Genomic DNA, 19,046 nt, shown 5'->3' with positions numbered 1-19,046 from the left:
ACAATTAAATTTTTCATGACATTTTCTAAGTGCAATATCATTTATTTTTAATGGATATTGAGGTCAAAAGGTAGCTCTTGGTGTCAAATGACCAAAATACCCCACTTCGGGTTATATTCCCGATTTTTCGGTAACACCGATTTTTGTCTGTTTCTCGATTTTTCATTTTTCTTTGTACTAATTTATTAATTTTTTCTTTGATATTTCTAGTGTCAATTACATTTCAATAAACCTTTATTTATGTCTCAAAATTTAATTCCGAGGATTCCCCGCGGTCCTGGGGTCGGCAACGGCCCTCTCGGTGCGGTACCGGCTCGTTTAACTTAACTTCACTTTCTCTCTTTCATTTTTCTTTGATTTTTCTTATATTTTCTTTTTATTTATTTCATCATTATATCACTATCACCGAAGTGTAGTTCCAGACATCCTGACTTGCCTGGACTATTATTTGGCTACTGGAGCAACAAAACGTACAGAATACGTACATTGGGGATGTTACAGACACGGCTTGAGTTCTTCGCTGGGAACCCGATTTGGTTTGTTCAGCGAAAGTCCGGCTTGAGTTCTTCGCTGGCACAAGTTGGATTAAGAAGGCTGTATAGGGGATCAGCTCCCATATATGTATTGTTTGACATTATCAAGTGTGTGAGTGCTCCAAATTGCCTTTTTGATGTGATTTGTATGAAAATTATGACGATGTTGCATTTCACTTCATAGGGTACATTAGCTTTAGATAACTATCGAGATTATGGTTAAAATTGATATTTTACTCTCTGAGTTGAATGCTCACTCCTGTTCATTATTTTTCCAGGCTACAGGAGGATATTTATTGTGGTTAACCTGTTTTTCTTCTTCGCAGGTCGTTTATTAATATTTGTATAATTCTATTAACTCCTAAAATTTTCGCATGTATTATAAATATTTATTTGATTTGTGTCAGTAATATAATTATCATGTTGGACCTTTAAACTTATTATATGCATGTATGTTGGACTGGATGAGGGAGCTGAGCTCCCATTTATTTTTGTGACATTTGAATATGTGGAGGGTGAGCTGAGCTCCCCAATTGATTATATACTGTGTTTACTGGTCGAGTGAGTCAAAAATTTCCCGTTAAATGGTCCATTTTATGGCCGGACTCTGTCCGGTTGAATTCTTGAAATTGGGCCTAAATGGGTCTTAGAGTTGGATCGAGGAATAGTTAGGCTTACTACGGGCCTCGGGGGCTTTAGACTGGCCCAGTTCCTAGTACCGGTCCGGTCCATAGGTTGGGTCGTGACATATTTGCATATGTATAAAAAGGAAATACTATAAAGTATACAAGTGGTAATTGATTATGCACCCTCTACGATATTATTATCATATGTTAAATTCTTTATAGTCTTTGTGGAAACTATAAATTTACAAGAATTTAATTAAATTATTTTTTTTTAATGAAATCTTTTATTTGAAAAGTTAATAAATGAAAGAATTTCTTTCTTTTAATGTTAAAAAATAATTTTAAACAAATACAAATTATCTTAAAAATTATATAATTGTGTAGAATTTAATTGAATTATATATTTTTTAACATTGTTTAATAAAATAAAGGTGATACATTTTTTTGAGAGAGCAGTATTAATCAGAAAGATTATATGATAACCTTACTATTTTATTTAGGATTAATATATAAAATTATAAATTAATTAAAAATTAACAAGTAATTATAATAGATAATTATTATTTATGAGAAAAAAATTATTTTAAACACATAAAAAAATTAAATATTATGAAACTCACTCATACTTATTTATATAATTCTAATTGACTTATCATTTCATATAACTCATTCAATATGAAATTATTATATGAAATTATTGTTATAATATATAATTTTTCAATCAATCAGGATGGACAACATCTATGTACAGTAAAATTTTTATAAGAAAAGAAGGACGGCAACATTTCGGCTGGCCCTCATGCGAGTGTTGGGCTTCTCAATTCCATGGGAACTTGTAGCAACTACAAGTAATGGCGTTGGGCTTTGCATGGGCCTAATACAATGAATCTTGGGTCTAAGTCCATATATTGGAGTATATAGCATGTGCTGTTGTGCCACATCTTTTGGATGTCTTCTGATTTCCAGGAGATATATATATATATATATATATATATATTGACACATAAATATTATTAAATTTAGTTTTATTCATATTGTAACTATTTTTTTTACTTGCATGGCATTTTATGATTAATTTATCATTTTATATATTAATTTTATATAAAATAAATTTCTCCAATAAAATGAGATGACGTGACAGAAACATGATAAAAGAAACAAGAATCCTTGCCTGACGATATCACTCTTGAAATCCTGTAATTGAATCTCTGTTGTCGCTTTGTTCCACTCCCGATAAAGACAGAGCTTAAAGTCTAAGCCCTCACAAGCCTGGGCCACGCCACAACAAAAGTTCTGATGAATCTTCCGATAAGAAAAATCCATGATGGGTTGATTTCTTCGGAGGCTTATACCAGCTAAGCAAGGAACAGAATATTTATTTCTGCTTGTTGCTTGGGGATTCTTTCCCTGCTTTCGGAGATACATTAATTTTTCTTTTTATATTTTGTATATTTTTTCACTGAAAAAATCCCTCAACATTTTTTTTTATAAAAATAAAAAATATTTAATTAATTAAAAATAAAATATAAAAAAGAAATACAAATTAATATAAATAAAATTAATCATTCATATAAAAAAAATAAAAAATTTAAAAAATAACAAAATATCTAAATTAATAAATAAGCAAGTTGCATGCTCTACTCTTCAACTCCATAAATTTTTATGAGTCTCACTAATTAATTTTTAAATTTATATTTTTTATGGAAGGAAAAATTTGTATCTTATAGTGTATTTTTATTCAAAATACAAAATATCTCAACAATAAAAATTATTATTAAAGAAGAAAATAAAAAAAAACTCAAACTGTATTAATAAAGAAAACTATGAGAATTTATTCATTAAAAAATTATAAATAACAAAAAATGATATATATTTAAAATCTGTTAAAATAGATATAGATATAAGAATTATAGAAAAAAAAAAAAAATCAGAATCCCTCAAACACTTTTAGTTCAGGTTCCGATAGGGGATCATTTCCAACAGAAAGGGCAATTGTGATTCGGCGGTTTCGTTATTCATATCCTTAAATAGGAATAATGTGGCCGACACAATTGACGCTACAAATTTCTGTGGAGAATCTGTAAGGGTCGAGGTCGAAGATCGCCATTGGCCAAGAGCCCAACAGTACACCAACTTGTACGATGGACCAAGGGAATAAATTAGCTATCCTTCCAGGCTATTGACGGAGAAGAAAATTTTTAAAGAAAAAGGTATCCCTAACTTTATATACATATCACTATAAACGGAGACATATGATACTGACTTCAAATATTGGTGAGTCCCTTCATGCATCTCTAAGCATTTTTCTCCAGTTGACTATTAGCTATAGTTACTAATAGGATTAATACAGTGGATAAAAAAATTGAATTGAACGAGCAGAATTAAATGAGTGGATGAAGTTAAGAATCTACCAAGTATGAAATAGATTTATTTAGATTTAGGCTAATTATTGAATAACTAATCAATCACTTAATTTAATATCCATTCTTATAAATTATTTGAATTTATTGTAATATTTAAATGTAGAACTCTTGACATATTGGACTTATCCAAAAGATACTTTGAGTTGACATGGGAAGGTAATGTATAAAAATTATCATTGATTTTTTGTATTTTTCGACGGATTGAAAAAAATAATAAAATTCTTGAAATGGAAATTGGAAAAGAAAATTAACAGTGTTTGCTTGCAGGCACAGGCTCCATCACAATATAAGTTACAAATTCTTGAATACATATTTGGTATATAAAATTATATTATCCCTTGTATATAAATGGAATTATTCATAAATTATCATGGAAAAATCATTTATTTATAGAATTTTTTTATTTAGACTCAATTTATCGTTGATTTAAAACACAAGATGTATGATGGGATATACTTATAAAATACATGGATCTACACAATTGTATCTTGGGTCATGATGAATCTACTCTAAGCAATAATTTTTCATATTTATATTTATTTAGTCATAGTTCTACTAAACACATACTGTATTCTTTGATCTTGGAGGAATCCAAACCAACACACGTCTACTTCTCTCTAGCTGATCATTCAAGCTCCAACTTGCAAATCCAGGGCCACACCAGTGGAAAAAAAATGAAAAGTAGCCTTAAAGTTTTTGCAAAAGAAAGGAAAAGTAATCCTTCCAAACACAGAAAGAAAGGAAAGGCAATCCTGATAGGTAAATTATACTGCTAGTAGACGTGGATGATAAAGATTCTAAATATCAAGAACTTGTACATATATGCTGTTAAACAAAAAAAAAAAAGAAAAAAAAGAGGACCTTGTTCATATATGATATAAAGACTTGACTGATGATCAATTTAGAATCAGAACTGGTCGGATTTGAGCTGATTTGAAATTGGCTTAATTTTTGACCAAAATTAATATTTTTCTTTTTTAACTATTAAATTTAATTAAATTGAAACTGTATCGAAATAAAAATCAAAATCCATATAATTTCAATTTTGATCTCTTAATTTTAAGTTAACTATTGAATTCAACTTGTTGATCACATCTACCTAAAAGGATTGCTTTGTACAATCCCCTGAAAAGTTGGAAAGGAGGTCAATCAAATAAGAATTATTATTTATGTAATGTCAGTGAATCATAGATGCATACCATGGAATTGAAGCTTGTGCTTTTTCTATGATCTTTAATAGATCTCCTGATCAGAAACAGCCCTTTTAGCTTTTTGACATATGCTAACACACGCTCATGTCCTTTGAGCAAATGCCATTGCCCACCACTTAGCTATTCATATTCACACGTTCTGTTGGCTTAGGATTTCAATCATTCAAAAACAAGAAAAGAAAAGGAAAATTTTTTCATGCGCCGAGTGTATTATTGCACCAAACCAATTAGCGATTATCATTTACGAATGAGTGTAAATCAATTCAAAAACTGCGAGACTACGTACAGAGGAGAACCAAAGCTTAACTACACAGAGGATTTTCTCTTTGGTTGGTTCAGTGATGTATGCATACAGCTGTGTTTCTATCTAGTCTAAAACAGATTGGATAATAGACCAAGATCTGCATCTTTGGTTCTAAACTTATCAGTTATCAATAAACCAAAAAGAAGTTCATGAATTTGCTTGTTTACAATACTGTACTTGTAAAGGTGGAGATGTGTCTTCAGTTATTTTTTCTACTTGAAAACAAGAAAGGGATTCGTGTCACATGACAATATCTTTTGAATAATATCTATCAGAAAGGAAATGAACATATGGCCTACTGTGCTCAATCCAGAATCTTACTCAAGAGAAGAAAACGTACAAACTGCATGCCTTACTAATGGTTGGGTCGAAAATAATTATGGGACGGAGGACAATTCCACAGCTGTAGCCTTTGCCTCTTAGGGATGTTTAGAGATAAAGAACCTGACCACCAGTGCACCACTTTAGATAGCCTAGTTGGAGAAAATTTTTGTATGAACTCAGTCTATCACGTGTATTTATGAGTTAGTGGCAGTTTTAACAACTTTAGCTGATAATTTGATTAATCTTTTTATAGATATGTGTATGGGACATGTTTAATTCGTATGTTATGTGTCGTAGATTCGGTTTACGTAAGTATTTCTCGCCTAGTTATTATGACTCGACTGACCGCATAAGTATTTTCTTGTACTAAAATCTCCATGGTTTCCATGTGTGCTTGATCTTTGTTTACGACCCAATTCCCAAAGCTAACCAGCAGATTATTTTCCCGATAATAAACAACCCCCTAAAATTAATTAAGATGACATGCAATGATACGTACAATAATAAGTACAAAAAGAATCCTAAATGCCAGAAAAAGAATCTCATTATGTACATATTTTATACATATACATATATACACGTGCTCACCTGCTGATTAAATTCTCGTATTAAAAATAAATGAAGAAAAAAGGTTTGCATGTAGAGAATTGTACGTGAAGATCTAGTAGCCAGCTAAACATGTTTTGGAAGGTTGTTGAGAAGAGAGTAAGAACTAACAGTGCGTTTGGGATTTGACAAGAAACACAGAAAACGCCTAATTTTTGCAAAAGTGCCTTTCTTTCTCGATCGACAGTATCTCTCCCTGAAGATTTTCACTAGGACCCGTGAACATTGCAAGAGGACAGCCGCTGAATTAACTTGGACCCACCTGATTCCGTGTTCCATATATATACATATATTTCCATACCCCTGGTATAAAAAATAAACACTCGATCACTGAATTATTGATCTGATGGCCACGATCCATACACATATAGTGTATATGTATATTACTTAATCTTTTTTTCTGCACACACAAACTCAACCAACCCAGAAACTGCAAATATTTTCAAAGGACCACAGTAAGATACAGCTCAAGTACACCTTCTACCTTCACTTACAAGTTAATTTTTTTATGTGGGTTTTGGAAACCTAGTTAAGTTGCCAACTAATGATGAAGTAATTAAAATCATGTTGCTTTTTATTTAATTGCCAAAGATTAAATAAAAGAATACATATGCAGGTTTGCCACAGATATTAATTGCAGCATTGGGTGCATTTCATGTGACTGCTGTTTATGCCATTTGTAAGTGAATATCACACTATGCGACCATTGAATGCAAAAATATAGTGTGCGGAGAATAGAGAAGAGCAGCACCCATTTGAGTACAAGACAAATAAAAATCCCACCAGGTAACAGAAAATTTTTGCAAGTGCTGGAATAAAAGCAGGAAAGTAATGAGAGTTTGAGCACAGGCACAGTATATATACCTGTGGTATGAAAGTCTAAACATGCATGAATAATCTACCTAATCACCGGAAAGCAAAGAGAAAGCAATAGGTTTTAAGAAATTAATCCACTGATTTGCAAAGAAAAGCAAAATGGAAAAGGCCAAAGGCCCACCACCTCACTTTTTCCTTTCTCTTCCTCCTATAAATAGCAGCTATGGCACATGCTCTTTGCTCATACCACCACCTTCTCTGTGCATATCTTAACTTTTTATTGTATTCACATAATTTCATTTTATCTTATTAGCGCCCTCTCTATCTGTATAGCATTTGCCATGGCCTCAGGCTCGTCTTGGACTCCCAAGCAAAACAAATTGTTTGAGAATGCTTTGGCCATCTATGACAAGGACACCCCTGATCGCTGGCACAATCTAGCCAGGGCTGTGGGTGGCAAAACCGTGGAGGAAGTGAAGAGGCATTATGAGTTGCTGGTTGAAGATGTGAGGCAGATTGAAGCTGGCCAAGTTCCCTTGCCTAATTACAGAAAAGCTGGCAATAACTACATGGATGAAGAACAAAGGTATACACACACACACACACACACACACACACACACACACACACACACACACTAATATATGAACACCGAACTTCCCTTTTTTCCTTTCAAGCTTTTATATCTTATATTTTATAGTTTCTAGTTCAGATAATCATTACATTTAAGTAAATAAAAGTGATCTTAATAATGGGTCGACATTATATGTCTTTCTACAAATGGGTGATGGAGTTAATGATAGTAGTAGAAGAATTTTTAGGCATTGAGTGTTATGGTTTCCTTAAATTTTTCATGGCTGATCTCGTTTCAATTCCATACAGGCTGAAGGGTCTTAAGCTGTAGTGAAATTTGAACCAGAATCACTTGTGATCGATAAGAATTCATTACCTCTCAAGTGATAAGGGCTGTCCTAAGTAACAATCATGGAATGCAATTAGATCTCTCTCTCTCTCTCTCTCTCAGCTTTTAATTTCTCACTAGATTATGAAATATTTCCATAAGATGTACGGGTCATGTCAATGACTCTTATTATCTCATATGCCCTTCTAGTGTAATGGATTCTTGCATAAAATTAATGTCAATTTCTTTAGAATTAGTTTATATACTAAGGTTTTAAAATTAAAGAGGAGAAAATTTAAAATACCAAGAAAAAAGCCATGAGATTTCAAACTTACAATAAGGTCGGTAATCATCTGGAAAAAAAAAAAGGAGCAATAACTTTTTGTAAAGGGAAGTGGTTTGATGCGAACATTCTCTTTATGAGACCAAAAAGTTAAGAATAATGGAGTTCTCGAAACAAAATTATTGTTAATTGACTTACTAATGACTTCATTAAGGGATAAAAAGGGAATACCCCGTATGTGTAAGAAACCAAGCAGTAGCTGTGTTTCATTTGAGGTAATTTGAAATTGGAAAAGGAAACCAGACAAGGAGATCGAGTGGCTAACAGCTCATATGTGCTTGTGATATTCTTTATTATGGTTCTTATCGATATCCCAATTGACCAAGAAAGGTTAGAAATTATATAATTTCTCAAGTCTAATCTAATTTGATTGAATAAAATAAATTTTTCACCTCATAATATTAGATTGAATCTCTATTTTCTTAATTCCCAACTTTTTACTAAGAAAAAAAAAAAAATAAAACCTTATAATGCTTCAAAGTTAATGAAATTTAATTCAAATGATTAAACTTAAAAGGGGCATTTTAATTTATAAATTTGTTAATGAGAAGGAATTATGTTTAATTATTAATAACAATTATTTATTAATGACATGTCATTGAATTATTGTACACAACAGACAAAACAAAACTCTCATCATCTCCCTCTGTTGCTTATTAAAATAAATATCCATCCATCCATGCATCTTTCTTTTTGTTCTTCATGACCGTAAACAGCCCTATGCAAATACCTTTGATTTATGGATTTTTTTTTGTCGGAAAATGTATTTTATAAATTAAAATCAAACTTTTAAAATAATTTGAAGCTTATGTGTGTTTAATCCTCTACGAGTATGGCACATATTTTTGTGAAAATATTTAATTAATAAAATAATATATCCTCTGAAAATTATTTTAGAAAAAGAAAATCCTTGCAAATCTTAGTTACAGAAGACTCACTAGTCACAACAGGTGAAGTCAAACTGGATCCAACTGTCCCATCAACGTTTAATGGGCCACGTGGACCCTCTGACCTGTTAGCGGGTTTCCAAAAAGCCCATTGGTCCACAACCACAATGTGAAAAGACCAATTACGGTTTTCGGCTCCTTCCACTAAATCCCTCTGGTTTCTTTCTCGCTAGTTCGAAATTCTATGGAGAATTGGAAGCAACTACTACTCCTTTCAAGGTAAGTTAAAGAAAGGAACAAACACAGTTTATGATTAGCTCTATTAGGAACTTAAGAATTATTTCTAAGATACAATTAGGGTTAAAGAGGTGACTGTCTTGAATTTTTGGAAGCAAGCGAGGAACAGGCAGCTAGCGGTTCATAATGTTCAGAAATGGAGACTGAATTTTATTTTCAAGTGATTAGTTTTATAATAAACTTGCGATTACTGTAGAGTTCGAGTGATTACTTGCGTAATAAAAGGTTTGGTGTTAATTGTTGCAGATAGTCTTGGGATAATCTTCGGTTGCTCGGAGGAAAATATTAGCTGAGATGGGATATGAATTCGAAGTCATTGTAATAACTTTTTTTTTTCCGGGTTCTTGCTGATATCTGAAGGTTAAATTATAGTGTTTTTCATGGACTGCAGATATTGACGAAAAGTGTATGCGGAAGAAGAGGCCAGAACAATTGGTAGTGGCTCTTGCCCAGGCTAAGGTAATCTTCTTGCAATTTGTAATTATTACTTTCAAAGTGTTAAAAGGCATTGGTGAAGAGGTTCATGTAGTTAATTGGGATTATTAGCATTATTGTTATAACATAAGCAGATTTTGAATTCTAATTATTTTGTGTTGTCTCTTGGCTACTATCCACTGTTTTGGATATTCTATTGTCCTGTGTTTTTGTAACACCAACTGTGGAGTGGGAGTTTGGTTGGATTCTCTTTCATTAACAGAGTGTCACTGCATCTCAGGCTGATGCCATCATAGCTGAGTTATAAGCTGATAAAAATCAAGAGAAAGGTGCTCAACTGACTATTTTGATTGCAGCTGACACACTATATCTTGATTCCTTCTTCTTCATTGCGAAGCTTATGGTGTGGAAATCAGGTGCATCTAGTCTCACGACTAGTGCAAAATATGGTCTGAGAATACAAGTCTTCTGCTAGGAGAAAACTATTTTGTTTAAGCTACTACACCATGAATCTTCCAGGCCATTGGATTGAAGTGTGAGATATAAAGGGGCAGCTTTGGTGAAACTTTGCCCTGAAAAAGGAAAACCCAATTAATTGAACTTCTTTGTTAGCAGGGATAGATGCATGTCAAATTATCAATCTAGGCCTATGTTTCGATTGTTCAACTTTGCTATGACAAAGTTGTAGTTCATGCTGAAAAAGTCATCTCGATGTTTTGTTGTTTATTGTCCTCTCTGCTATTATTGATGGTAACTTGGTATTTTCATCTTTATTTTTTTAATCCAATGTTACCTCAATGCTCTGGACTTTTGGTTGTGTGATTGAACCTTGACTCCGGTGCTTATTTTAGCTGGTGGAAACTGAAGCTATCTTACAAAAGCTCTCAGTACATGACTTTACGCAGCGTGTAGTGCAAAAAAAGAGTGACACGCGATTAAACTTTTGAAATTAAATAAGATTTAATCCAAAATCTTAAAATAAACAAACTATCTTTATTAAGAAGAAAAGGTCATTAAAATAAATATGAAAAAATTGTACATAATGAAAATAAAATCGATATTTATAGAATTTTAAATCCTAGTCTAAGTAGAAATAAATTAAAAAGTCCTACTATAAATAGAAAATATATTTGAAAATCTAAATTAAATAGAACTAGTATTTTAGAGTCCTAAATATATTAGGAAATATAAATAAAATATATTTAAGAAAATAAAGAATCCATTTAAAACTAGAAGTTCTTGTGAAATATGAAAAACGCAAGTATTCGAGTTTGGTCTTGATTTGAGCACTGCGTCATTCATATCTCTCACACCATTCTCCTCCATTTGAGATAAATTCGGCTTTGAATTTTAAAGTGTTGATGAATCAAAATCTCCGTTGGAAGATCACAACATATCTTCTTCAATGATATCAATAAGATTGGTTTGAACATAATTGAGTTAAGCAATTTTGTAGAATAAAATTAACAAAAACATTAGGAAAATTATTAAAGAAAATTTCAATCTTCATTGGGACCATCAGGGCTTGATGCTCTTCTTTCCCCATAATGCTATCTTTGAACTCTTTATCATCTACCATGGTAAAAGGCATTGTAAGAGTGTCAAATTTAAATTCAAGATGATCCCTTTGTTCTACAAAATCTTTTAATCACTTGTCTTCAATCTTTTGTATGAATATTGACCTCCTCATCAAGCATTCCGATTCATCTTGTTCACAATCTTCTTCTTCATCCTCTCCATCAGGTCCACAATAGATTTCACCATCATCATTGTTATGTCTTTCAATGATTTTGACAGATTTCTTCTTTGTATATTCATTAGACCTGTGCCCCATCTCATTACACCTATAGCATTTGACTAGAACGGGCTTAGCATAAGGATTATTAGTCTTTGGAGGGTTAGAACTGCTGGCTTTATTGTTGACACTTGCAGGATTCTTAGTTATCTTTACAGTACCACTCAAAGAAATATCTTGTGAGGTATTCTCCTTTTTAGTTCTAGTTTGATGGTCATCTCTATCATATGTGGGATAATAAATTTGGTGAGTTTTTTTTTTCATAGCATCATTTCAACTTTCAAGGCTAAGTTCCTTGCTTCTTGCGCACTCATTACCATCTGAATTCCAATTTTATCATGAATTGAAGATTTTTAATCCCTTCAAATATCACGCTGCTTGTTGATTATCGCTTTTAGATAAGTAATTTCTTGTTGCCAGCTTGAAGAATTCCGCGGTATATTCATTGACTCTCATATTTCTTTGCAAACAATTTTAGTAAGTTTCAAATAAATATTGTTTATAATCTGGAGATAAAAATCTACCCTTTAATAGTTGTTGCATTCTCCTCCATGTGGTGATTGGATTGCGCCATTTTTACCTCCTTGTCTCTTTCAAACGATTTCACCATATAGAAGCTCCTCTCTTCAATCTATAATCCACAAATTTTATTTTTCGTTCCTTTAGAATTTCAGCATACTCGAAGAAACGTTTCACCTCGATCAACCAATTAAGAAAACCTTCAATGTCAAGATCTCCACTAAAGGGAGAGATATCCATCTTCAATTTGAACTCATCATCCCTCCTAGTGTTGTTGGAAATTTCGGCCATCTCTTCCTTGTCCTTGGCATGCAGCATACCCGAAGTTCATCTCCTCATCGTCGCTTGTATCATTCTCCATCATAGCTCTTCTTCTAGGGCTGAAAAGAACAAGATCAAGTTTAGCTCTACAGTGGTTAGCTCCACCGGCTTAAATAGATACTTTGGAAGAAATATACAATGCTATAATCCTAAATATATTGGAAAATATAAATAAAACATATCTAAAGAAATAAAGAATAAATTTAAAATTAGAATTTAGAAGTCCTTGTAAAATATGAAAAAGACAAGTATTTAGGTCTGGTTTTGATTTGCACACTGCATCATTACTACTTAGAGGATGCTGTGCCATCATTATTAGTTACTTGTGATCAAGCATAAATCAATTCCTAGAAGATACCCTTGTCCTATCTTACACATTTGTATTTAAAGTTTCTGGCATACAATTCAAGCTTGTTAAGTAAAGTCCCTGCAATGTCATTTGGTTTGGTAGTCTTCGCATTTTCTTAACACCTCGCCTTTTCACAACAATACCCAAAATCAAGGGAGAAAGGGAATCCAAATTATAATGATTTAAAAAATAATGATGATTTGCAGTTAGACATGTCAACAGGTTAGTTGATTAGTCTCTACTTCTAGGATATGTACGCCTGTGTTGAAGTATTCTACTTTTGCAAATTTGATAAAAACTACGTAATGATTATCACCAAAGAATATGGGTCAACCTTTCCATTTAATTCTCTCTATTGAACCTTCAGTTTTTTGACAGATGTTGTTTACAACAGAAGCTGTTTGGTGGTGTGGATAGGGAGTAAATGAGATTTTTATTTTTTATGCATGAGTTTAAAGCATTGGAAGCCATTAGTTAGCAAAAACAGAGACAATTGAGTTCATCCTAGGCCACGATGGAAAAAGTGTTTGCCCCATATTATTGTGATGCTTTTTTGCCATCCATGAATCATATGGTGGACGTATTCATCTCATGTTTTTAGGTGTGCCTTGGAACAACATAAGAGAGTATCCATTCATCGTACTAGGATGTTTTTATGCCCAAGTGTGATCTTTGCATCTTCTATCCTCAACCATAATGGCTTCTGGTGACAAGTAGTGTGCTAGTACTTGTTCGATTGAAATTCAGTTTTTTTTTTTTTTTTTTTTTTCTTCTTTGTCATTTCTTACTCTTACTCAACGAGGTGTAGGTGGTATGAAGGTGTAGTCAGGGAAAAGCCTTCCAGTGAGGAAGAAGCACGGCACTTTATGGAAGGTTTAATTAATATTCTTTAACTGTCATTTTTCTATTACATTGCTTTGGTTGGCTACTGATATGTGAGTTCTGTTCTTGTTACAAATCTTAAAACTGGATTCAGAAAAGTACAATATGACAGAGTGGAGGTGGGATTTGCTTTTATTTGAACAGCTTGAATGATACCACATTCTGTGATGCCTCCACCTGACCACAGAAAATGAATAAATAGATACATAATGTGAGCAGATACAATTTCATTTGGGCTAATTGATCTAGCCAGATGAATTGTTTCGAAAAAGAGAGGAACTTTGTCATGTCAAAGGAACATGTAGTGATGTTTCAACTAAAGAAACACTCATTTCAAACTAGCTTGCTGTCTGCCACTTGTTTCAGTTGTTCTATTGCTCTATTCCCTAGTGCTGCAGTGGTGCAAGGAGAACATGTTTTTTGGGACAGTACTGGTCTGAGTCATTCATAATCTATGTTTTGTGCAGGTAGGGACAACTTATAGTGTGATGGGACTTCCCAAAGCTCTCACTGAAAAAATTACGAAAGAGGCTCTCTAGCTACTGCAGCTGTTTTCTCATCCATTCTTTTTGGTAAAATTTGGCTGGCATCCTTGCTTTCCTTTACTGTTATTCCTCCACTCAATATTGCTTTGAACTTGATAAATCAATCATTTGTCAATTGTCGTTACCCCATCAATTTATCCACTATGCACTAATTTTAGTTAATCAAAATGTGAAGTTACTGAAGTGTTGAGCAGTAATTATAAATCTATTTTGCCAAGTCACCACCTTCATAGTCAAACAGCTGGTATTACTGTCCATGATAGGAGTTAACAGAAGTTATTAGTCATGAAATGTGATGTACCGTAGAATAAAAAATATCTATTTTGCTAACAGTGAAGGAAAAACCATTTTTAAGCCCATAAACTTTTGGCCTTTTTGCTGTTGAGTCCAGAATTATTGTTTTTGATTGAGCTCCTAGACATTTATTTTTAGACACATTAAGCTCAGATTTAATAAAAACATATAAAAATTAACTCATGGCGTTAAGGATTAAAAATATAAAAAATATAAAACATTACTATGAATTTATAGAAAATAAAAAAAAATGAAAAAAAAGAAATGCTTGTGCCTCGAGCGCAAACCCGTTGTTTTTTTTTTAGATAGCAAATCCTTGGCTCTTGAACGATGATGATGTTTCCCCAAGCAAACAAACCAATTAACAAGAAACAATGAAAAAAGAAATCTAACCAAAGTGAAAGACAAACTGAAAGAGCTCAAAAAACAAACCAATAGGATTCTCTAAACAAGAACGTAAAGTGATAAACGCAAACTAAATCAACACCTTGAAAGATTGAATCTACATCAACACAAACAAAATCTTCCATCTCAAACATTTTTTTAAATTGTAGTAACAAATAATGGAAATAACTCTATAACGACCATAACGTAATGGTTATAACTTATGTTGCATTGTAAATTTTTTTAAAAGTTTTGTAAAATTTAATAAATATTCAAAAGATATAACTAAAATAAAGATATACAACTAAATAAAGTATAAATATATCAAATAAAAATATTAAATTTATCGCTCTTATACATTATTAATATTAATCAATTTAACTAAATAGATAATATTAATCAATTTATACTTACAAAACACTATCAAAACCTAAAACTTTCTTTGATATTATTTTTTAATTATTTATGTATTTATTAAAAAATTTTTTTAAAATACTTAAAATTAGAAAAAAAAAAATTACCCTTTGCTTTCCTTCACTTTAAAACATCTTGTCTATTTGATGATATATGCTCTTAAACTTAAAATTTTGTAGAGAAATGGATGTCACTTGATGTAGAAAATTGAGAAAAAATGATTTAATGGTATAAAGAAAAAATAAAAAAAGTACTAAAATAAATGAGTTAAATAATTTTCTGCCAAAAAAAATAATTCTCTATTGCATTTCATGCTAAAGAGGTTAACAAAAGTCAAATATTATCAACTGGAAAGATATTATTACGAGGTTACTTTGGCCATTATCTTCAAATAATGGCCGTAACCACTTTTACCCGTATAATTTTAATTAACGATAGTGACGATAACAATAAATCAAAATCTCTTTATATAATACGAAACTGGCTTTATTTAAAACCGTCATTTCACTTTAACTCACCATTCAATATCCTTTGTTATGGAAGCCACGCCAGGCAGCCCACAACTCCAATCCTTCTATCTAGTCTTGAAAAGCATTGACCCGTTGAGTTGCGGAGAGATAGAGACTGAGTAAAGAAGACAAAAAGGAAAAGAAAGGAAGCATTACGTTACTGCCACTGCCACCAAGAGGACGATGATTCCAATCGTAAGCCAGAAGCTCAAACAGAGAGAGGAAGAGGAGGCAAAGGTAGGGAGCTTCCTACTCAAATTGACAAATATTAAAGAGAGATATAATCATATGGACGAAGGCTTGGATTCTTTTTTCCTTTTTTATTAATAATATAAAAATTACTATATTTTTTTTTCTCCCACAGACAGGCATATCTCTCTCACATATTAATATCTGTTAAAAAAAAGGGCTTAATGTGTGCAGAAATAAATGTTCTGGGGCTCAATCAAAAATAATAATTTTTAAAGAGGTTAATGGTAAAAACGCAAAGTTCAAGGTCTTAAAAAGTAAGTTTTTTTTTCTTAAAAGTTACAAAATCCAAGAATTCTTTTTTTCCAGGTCACCATGTTGGAAAATAATTTTGTTTTGCTAGTTGTGGGCCTGTGATATTTAATAAGTTCCGGTACCAATGCTGAAAGAGGTCACGTTGAGATCTTAGTTCAGGCAGCCTGGGAGAAGAATCCAATTCATCACCAGCTGGATCTCCTCAGATTTTGATTAAAATGTGTCTGCTGTTGCTCATCCTCTGCTTCCTAGATTTTCATATAAATTACAAGAGGCCTCTGAAATTTAATAAAATTCATAAATTAACCTGTAGTATAAGTTTCATAATAATTGAATCCTTAAATTTTATCACTGTTAATAATTTAGTATTTATATTTTATTTTTACTAATAAATTGATCCTCAAAAAATTTATTAGTCATAGAGACCAAATGTGAGGACTAATTTATTAATGAAAATAAAAAAATTATTATAAAACTTACACCATAAATTAATATGAGTTTTGTTAATTGTAATATATCCAAATTCTAATTTCATAGGAGAACCGGGCTGTGCAATCTGTACTGGCTTGGAAAATCTAACCGTTCTTAACACAAGTAGTGGTGGGTAAGAGAGATCACAAATCAAACCTTTCACTAAAAACAGTAAAAAATTGGACCGAAAAGGAGTTAGTTGAACTGGTTCATTTTTATACGATTTGCTCTGATTTTCATTTTTATAAAGTGTATAAAAATATACCTTTTTTATTTAGTGCAATTGTGTTTAAGAAAGTAATATTACGAATTTTAATTTTAATTAAAAAAAAAATGTTAAGTGGGCTTTCATTAGATATGCTAAGGGAAAGGCCCAAATCAATGATTGCTTGGCCTCTACTTCGGGAAGAGTCATCACTAGTTTAACTGGGAAGTCGTATATTCCACCTCCCAAGATACCACCCACATGGCCATTTGGCCACATCACAATAACAGTTATTTAACTGTCGGGGGAAAAAAAAAAATCAACCCAAAAGCCAGAAGTCATATCCCACACAAACTCTCTCTTCTTGGTCTTCTCTTCTTGTATTCTCCTTTAAATATTCACATTAGTGTTATAATACTACCAAAAGCGTCCAGTTTTAACAGCTTCCGGTGAATAGAATAATCTTGCAGAGCCGCAGCCATGGACTCCGGCGGCGAGATTCGGATCCACCAAACCCGACGGCTTCCAGATTTCTTGCAGAGCGTGAATCTCAAGTATGTCAAACTAGGCTACCACTATCTAATCTCTAATCTATTGACCTTGTGCTTCATTCCTTTGATGATAATTACCTCAATCGAAGCCTCCCAAATGAATCTCGATGATCTCCGTCACCTCTGGCTCCACCTTCAGTATAATCTCGTTAGCATCATTATCTGCTCTGCTTTTCTCGTTTTCGGTTTAACCGTTTACATTATGACCCGACCTAGACCCGTTTATTTGGTCGATTATGCTTGTTTTCGTGCCCCCGATAATCTCAAGGCTCCATTTGACCGCTTCATGGAGCACTCTAGGCTCACTGGAGATTTTGACGAGTCATCGCTCGAGTTCCAGCGTAAGATTTTGGAGCGTTCTGGGCTGGGAGAGGAGACTTATGTTCCTGAAGCTATGACTTATATTCCTCCGAGGCCGTCCATGGCTGCCGCCAGGGAGGAGGCTGAGCAGGTCATGTTTGGTGCTTTGGATAATCTGTTTGCTAACACTAATGTGAATCCAAAGAATATTGGCATTCTTGTTGTGAATTGTAGTTTGTTTAACCCAACACCATCACTTTCTGCTATGATTGTGAATAAGTATAAACTCAGGGGTAATATTAGGAGTTTCAATCTGGGAGGGATGGGTTGTAGTGCTGGAGTTATTGCGGTGGATCTCGCTAAAGATTTGTTGCAAGTTCATCGGAATACTTATGCAGTTGTTGTCAGTACCGAGAATATTACCCAGAATTGGTATTTTGGAAATAAGAAGTCTATGTTGATACCCAATTGTTTGTTTCGAGTTGGGGGTTCTGCGGTTTTGCTTTCTAATAGATCTGGTGATAAAAAGCGGGCTAAGTACAAGCTTGTTCATGTTGTGAGGACTCATCGCGGGGCAGATGATAAGGCGTTTCGGTGTGTGTATCAAGAACAGGACGATGCAGGGAAGACTGGTGTTTCATTGTCAAAAGATTTGATGGCAATTGCTGGTGAGGCTTTAAAAGCGAACATTACTACGCTGGGTCCTCTGGTGCTTCCAATTAGTGAGCAACTTTTGTTCTTTGCAACTCTGGTGGTTAAGAAGTTGTTCAACAAGAAAATGAAGCCTTATATTCCAGATTTCAAGCTGGCATTTGATCATTTTTGTATACATGCTGGAGGGAGGGCTGTGATTGATGAGCTAGAGAAGAATTTGCAGCTCCTGCCTGTACATGTGGAGGCATCTAGGATGACACTCCACCGTTTTGGGAATACTTCATCAAGTTCGATTTGGTACGAGTTGGCCTATGTTGAGGCCAAAAGAAGGATGCGCAAGGGTAACCGTGTGTGGCAGATTGCATTCGGAAGTGGCTTCAAATGTAACAGTGCAGTGTGGGAGGCACTCCGGAATGTGAAACAATCTCGTAATGGTCCTTGGGAAGACTGTATAGATAAGTATCCTGTGAAACTAGTTGCTTAACACAAGAAAATTTGCATTTTAGACCTTCCCTTCAGGGGATTGTTAATCATTCATTAGGAGACTAACTGTTGTATCTTGCCTTTGTAGTCTTTGAATTGTTTGAACTCTCTGGGTCTTTTTTGATTTGTCTGTGGAAATGAAGATGTGGTTTTTCTTGTA

The 19,046-nt window shown here is 33.2% G+C and overlaps 2 protein-coding genes across 5 annotated transcripts; both read left to right on the top strand.

Moving 5' to 3' along the window:
- Nucleotides 1-7,073: 7,073 nt before the first annotated feature.
- LOC110655504 (protein RADIALIS-like 3) lies at nucleotides 7,074-14,334 on the top strand. Of its 4 annotated transcripts, none has more exons than XR_009141874.1 (3): nucleotides 7,074-7,429; nucleotides 9,663-9,730; nucleotides 14,040-14,334. XR_009141874.1 is itself a non-coding variant. In XM_021811822.2 (2 exons), the coding sequence occupies exons 1-2, from the start codon at nucleotides 7,185-7,187 to the stop codon at nucleotides 7,745-7,747; spliced, it is 267 nt and encodes an 88-aa protein (XP_021667514.1). In that variant the 5' UTR covers nucleotides 7,075-7,184; the 3' UTR covers nucleotides 7,748-7,997. The 4 variants fall into 4 exon arrangements, 1 of the variants encoding a protein (XP_021667514.1); XR_009141873.1 differs by lacking the exon at nucleotides 14,040-14,334 and adding an exon at nucleotides 10,063-10,504; XR_009141872.1 differs by lacking the exon at nucleotides 14,040-14,334 and adding an exon at nucleotides 9,987-10,504.
- Nucleotides 14,335-17,207: 2,873 nt separating this feature from the next.
- LOC110655496 (3-ketoacyl-CoA synthase 4) lies at nucleotides 17,208-19,046 on the top strand. The gene has a single exon (XM_021811812.2). The coding sequence runs from the start codon at nucleotides 17,379-17,381 to the stop codon at nucleotides 18,885-18,887; it is 1,509 nt and encodes a 502-aa protein (XP_021667504.1). The 5' UTR covers nucleotides 17,208-17,378; the 3' UTR covers nucleotides 18,888-19,046.

Source organism: Hevea brasiliensis, chromosome 12, assembly GCF_030052815.1.
Source record: "Hevea brasiliensis isolate MT/VB/25A 57/8 chromosome 12, ASM3005281v1, whole genome shotgun sequence".
Taxonomy (NCBI): Eukaryota; Viridiplantae; Streptophyta; class Magnoliopsida; order Malpighiales; family Euphorbiaceae; genus Hevea; species Hevea brasiliensis.
Note: the sequence above shows the minus strand (reverse complement) of the source record. Positions and strands in the feature narration are given on the sequence as shown.